Source organism: Limulus polyphemus, unplaced genomic scaffold, assembly GCF_000517525.1.
Source record: "Limulus polyphemus unplaced genomic scaffold, Limulus_polyphemus-2.1.2 Scaffold325, whole genome shotgun sequence".
Taxonomy (NCBI): Eukaryota; Metazoa; Arthropoda; class Merostomata; order Xiphosura; family Limulidae; genus Limulus; species Limulus polyphemus.
In genome coordinates, this window is record NW_013665935.1 from 23,953 (window position 1) to 29,927 (window position 5,975).

Here is a 5,975-nt window from a genome sequence, read left to right on the forward strand (position 1 = left end):
AACTTTGAAGAGCGATCTACTCCAAGTTTTGAAGCAAGAGTGGGCGCAAATCCCACAATCTAAAATTGACGAGATTATTTTCAAGATGCCCCAAAGGATCAAAGAACTCCACGAAGTGAAAGGAAGATCTACTAGATATTAATTAAATTATATATATATCAATTCATGTGAATATGACTGAAAAATTTATTTTTTTCTGAAAAGGTGGTGTCTATTTACTTGTGACCACACTGTGTATATATGTGTGTGTGTGTATTTTTTCATTTATGTTACAGAAATATGTTACTATATTTTTAATATTTTTAGGCCACTGATAAAAAGATCAAACAAGCTTTCTCTAAATTTGGAAATATCACAGAAATAACCATTCCTAAGAAAGAAGGTAATGTTTAGCTTTATCTTATATATAACTGTTTAATATTAGAAATTTTCATGTTCGTTCTTATTCAAGGAAGTTGTTCTCTCCACTTTTTGCAGTATGCAAATTTATATGTACACAATCATCACAAATCTCTTTATATAAGAACCAGAAGAGTTATCTAAGTCACATTTTTTAAATTGAACCTCAAGTTCTGAAATAGAGATCACCTGTATCTTTTCTGAACTTAAACTTTGAGTATTGAAAAATATTCATATATAAATATGTATTTGTAAAGTGGACTGCACATTTACAACTTATCTTTCTCTCCTCTTTTATTTATTGAGATTAATATACTGCATTTAATTTTGTAGTTTTTATTTTTAAAGCATATAATATATAACTTTTGTTTTAGTCTTGAAAAGTATGGTATTAACCACATAACAGTTTGAAATTTTGTACTACCATGAAGAAAGGTTATTCTTATTTGTACTTCCCAAAATTTACCAGTTTTGTGTTTCAAATAAGTAATGAAATATTTATACCTGCATTTTTGTTTTATTATGTATCTAAAAATACACCTAGCAGTGAAAGTGTTAAACAAAAATTAATCCCACAATACAATAATATTTCCATCAAGGGCATAGGATGACTTCATAGGTTAATGATGCACTGGGAAATTAGCTGCACCCATGATTGGAAAAAATAAGTGGGAGCACTTGACTTCTGAAAACTGTTAGGTTTAAAAGTGCTCTAAAATGAAATCTGAGGCTCTTCTTAACTTAGAATATGTTGAAATGAAACTAATATTTTTACCTCAATGTGCTTTTGAGTTCTTCAGAAAAATAGTAAATGCCAAAATAAAAGAAAAAAACCTTTGAAATAAAAGACCAAAACGTTTTTTAATCTTAAAAAATACTACTTCTCCTGAAAAAAGTCAAAAAACATTTTACAGTATTTTGAGTTGTACACCTTTTAACTAAAAGAATTACTTATTAACACTAGTAAATGAAATGTAACTGTCACAAAATTTAGATCTATTGCTATGAATGTAGAATTACAAAAATTCATACATGATAGAAGATCATTCTTTGGAGAGATTAAATTAAATATGAGAACTAAATTTCTCTCCACCTTGCATCGGCTGCTTACCAGGAAGAAAATATTTAGGAGTAATAAGAAGCTTTCCCATTGACCAGAATTGTAGATAAATTATTACCTGAACCAGTGGTGATTCCAAGAAACACATGACTAGTAGTAATATAAAGGGAACTTTCATAATTGTAAAGGGTCTGTTATGGAAATGGAAATATGCTGTCATGGCATTAAAGTATTGAAACAGTTTTGGAAACGGGCACAAATATTGGTAGTGCACAGCACAGACTTTTTGAAAATTAGTAATGCATTTCTATTACCATGCATTATTTTTAGTACACTCCTGATTTACATCTTTGTTGCTGCTTTTATGTAACTAGAATAATTTCATCACATTTATTTTTCCACTCAACAATACAAGTGCATAAAAGTATGTTGTTTTGTTACTGAGCATTGTAATTCCATGCATTTTTTTGTCATTATTTGTCTGTAATGTTTGTATATTTTGATTATGAAAATTCTCAAAATGAAACAAAATTTTGTTTAAAAATAAAATTAACTTTGGAATTAATTATCTGGCTTTTTTTTTCAGATAGGTGCACATCTGATTGAATTTGTACTTTATATTAAAAAATTAACAGGTGGGAATAAAAAGAAATCATAAATTTTGTATCTGTTATCATAATATGAAATTTGTTTTAAATAATGTGAGGTAGTTTTACACATTAAACTTCAGTATATCTTAAAGTATTAGAAATTCAATACCAAATCCAAGACTATTAACGTGTATACATCACCAGTACAGTGAGTGTACATTTGTTGAAGACTACAATTGAACTTAAACTTATTTTTGATAATGTGGAGCAACATTATCAAAACACCTGTTAAACCATAAGTTCATCTGAAAAGCTTATTCTTCAATAATGCTCAAAACAGTATTCAACTATTAAACTTAGAACAAGAAGTGAACTAGAAGTTAAAATGTGTTAAAACATGCCTAGATGGGTAACCCACTCGTTATGGACTCATTGTTTTTACATGCAAGTTTTGATGATGATATTAATTGGGAAATGCAGTCAGTTGCATAATGTTACTGTTTACCAGTAATTGGGCCTGAGATGACCAGGTGGTTCGAATCCCAGTCCCACCAAACATGCTTATCCTGTAGGGGTTTATAATATGATTGTCAATCCCATTATTAGTTGGTGAAAGAGTAGCCCAAGAGTTGGTGGTGGGTAGTAATGAATAGCTGCCTTCCCTCTAGTCTTATCACTGCTAAATTAGGGACGGTTAGCACAGATAGCCCTCGTGTAGCTTTGGGCGAAGTTTAAAACAAACAAACAATACCAGTAATCAATACATTAGTTGGTATCTACCAACCTGAACCATTGTTCTGTGGACCCCTAGACCCATATCAATTGATGGCCTGACAGCCTGGTGAAGTGATGGAAAACTTTTGAAAATGTTAGTTTTTCAATAGTATTTAATAGCTCCTGATGTTATCTTTGGTATGCCCCTTAAGACTCTCAGATCATAGTGGGATTCTTGAAGTTTTTATTACATGTTTTTTATTTCTAGTTTTTTAAAATTTGTCATAATGAACATTATTGGAACTAAACTTTGATAAACATGAGTAGTATGTAATGGTGGCCCTCTAGCTGTTACGCTCACTGGTATTTATCCTCATATTTAGACTTGTTGGTTATATGGAATGTTTAGGGTTTCAAGAGACAAAAGAAATCATGAAATTTATTTATTTTTAATTACTATAACCTGTTAAATATTCATGTTAAACTGCAGTTACAGTTAATAGACAAGTTGGAATGAAATTTCAGCATCAAAAGAGAGTTAATTGTCAGACACAAAAGATATAAGTACGCTACTCAGGAAAAATGTTACTTGTACTATCTTTACAGACAAAATAGGCTTTCTTTATATATAATAACTCATTTTGTATTTTAGTTTCTAGCTTGAATGTTTTAATTGATTTCTTATGTTAAAGTATAAAAATATAAATTATGTTAGTGAAGTAATAAAAGAATAAGTTAATATTATTAAATATCCAGTGATTTAGGGGAAAGAACACTATAATATTCATGTTTATGTAAATACATTATCTTTGCATTACAAAAGGTTTAGACATATACTTAAGTATCTGCTATTAGTCAGGTAAAATTACTCGAATACCTGTTAACTACTCATCCACGTGTCCACATTGACCAACTGTATACTTACTAAGGTGTAACAGAAAGGTGTTTTATTATTATTTACATAACAAAAGTTTTTTTCTTAATTCAAATGTAACTTTGCAAGCTACTTTTTCTTGTATAAGATAAAGATAATCCACTAAAATTATTTACTTTTTGTTTCTATGCTAAAAATGAACTGCTATCATTTTGCAGATGGAAAAATGAAAGGTTTTGCATTTGTGCAGTTTGAGAACACTTCCAGTGCAATTAAAGCTATAAATTCTCTCAATGCAAAAGAATTTTTAGGTAAGTTACACAACGTGTATGAACTTATTTTTAAGTTTCTCATAACTTTTATTTTATTAAAAAAAATTAATTCTTAATTTTATTATAAAAGAGCTTTGTTTTAAAAAAATTAACTAACTTGGATATTTGAAATACACTGCTCAAAACAGTAGAAGGATAAGCAGAATTTATAATATTATAGCTATGACAAGACAAACTACTGTGACATTGTAGCTATGTCAAGAAAAAAATACTATAATATGTTAAGACAAACTACTGTAATACAGTTATGACAAGACGAACTATTGTAATGTTATAGCTATGACAAGATAAAGTACTCTAGTATTATAATTATAAGAAGATGCTCCTCTATTATTATATCTTTGATAAGAAATTACTGTATTATTGGTTATAACAAGACAAACTACTGCATTATGGTAGCTATGAAAAGGCAAGCTACTGTAATATTGTGAATAAGACAAGACAAACATCTGTAATCAAGTAATCTCATTCCACCTGACTTCAGTTCATCTTACTACAATGATGATTCAGTATTGTGTGGATGGGTGTTAGCACACTACATCACACAAAGTTCACTGGCTCAATTGCCATAGTTTTTGTTATGTTAACTGGAAACTGACCAACAGTGTACATGGGCTACTTTGTTTTAGGATTTTGGCCTGTGAAGGGGATGAAAAACAGAGACCCTGAAATACTGAACATTTTCACTTATTTTATACACTTTTGGTTTGCATCATCCATGGTTGACTGACATGATTACCATAATTTTTGTATGGCAACTGGAAACTGCCTGAGGGTGTACATGAGCTATCTTATTTTAGGAGTTTTGTCCAAGAAGGGGGATAAAAAACACTGAAATAGAGTGTATTTCCAATTTTTTTTCATTGACTTTTAGCTTTCAGTCAAAAGACACAACCATTTAATCAATTAAATGAGCCAGCTTTTAGGAATTTAATAACAAAAGAAGGAAGGGGAATATTATGTAATGTTATCCTTTATGTAATTTTTGCTTCCTTTACTCTCTCACTATGGGCTCAGTTCAAAGAACCGATCTCATAACCATTTTGTGTTTGTTATAGTTTTCAAACTATAACTTTTAATAATGTACACATATCTTCACGAAATTTTGCAGATTATCAGTAAACATTACAAGGCTTTAGTACACAAAATATCTTATTTTTTTTATTAAGTTTTAAGACTTTTTAACTAATGATTTGCTTATGCATTTTTTCTTTTTGAATGTTGACTGTCCAACATGCATAGTAATTTTGATTTTAAGATTAAAAATACTATAATGCAACAGAAAATTGTCAAATTTCACGTGTAAAGTCTTTATAACCTAATAACCTCCAGTTAATTATCAAACGTTTTTTTTTCAGAAAATATTTTATATTTTATATGTTATTTTCATTATTGTATCTCTTTATGGGTTTGGTCGATTTGACCAACCTTGTAACCAACATAAAGAATTAGAAAATAGATATAAATTACTCTTTTTTTTCATTCTAGAATGATAACAAATTATAACAAGAAACCACAAATGTTTAGTTTAAATAGCTTAAATCTCATAACATCTATATATATATTTACTTTATTGACCTTTCAGCCAGGTCTAACTAACATTACAGAAGTTGCAATGATGTGGTGCATGTGCAATCATGTTACTACATCCTATAATATAAAACTGGCTTTTACAAAGTAACTTGTCTTTGGTTTGCTCTATTGAACCATTGTTTTGAAAAATACAGTCACATTTTGGTTATGATACATTACATATGCATATATATTATTACTGTTTATAAATAGGTTCTTAAATTTCAGTGATGGTTCTTAAAACATAGAACAGTAATTAAAGAAATATAGAAAACAACGATTGTTTTCTACTTACAAACTTTGTACTTGTTTGCCCACTTGCTATAATTTGCTAAGCCTTGTCTAAGTTTGTACATGGAGGATGTAAAACAAAATAATTTTTTTAGGTTTTATATATGCATTTTGAAATAACCAAATATTATAAATTGCTCTAT

General features: G+C 29.1%; 1 protein-coding gene across 1 annotated transcript in view; it reads left to right on the forward strand.

Moving 5' to 3' along the window:
* The window catches only part of LOC106457389 (RNA-binding protein 28-like), a gene marked incomplete at its 5' end in the record, with an annotated part of 25,900 nt that overhangs the window by 1,195 nt on the left and 18,730 nt on the right, over positions 1-5,975 (forward strand). The window contains 2 exons of the mRNA XM_013916800.2: positions 307-382; positions 3,856-3,948. Of these exons, the coding sequence (XP_013772254.1) occupies positions 307-382; positions 3,856-3,948 (169 nt within the window). The remainder of the gene's footprint in view (positions 1-306; positions 383-3,855; positions 3,949-5,975) is intronic.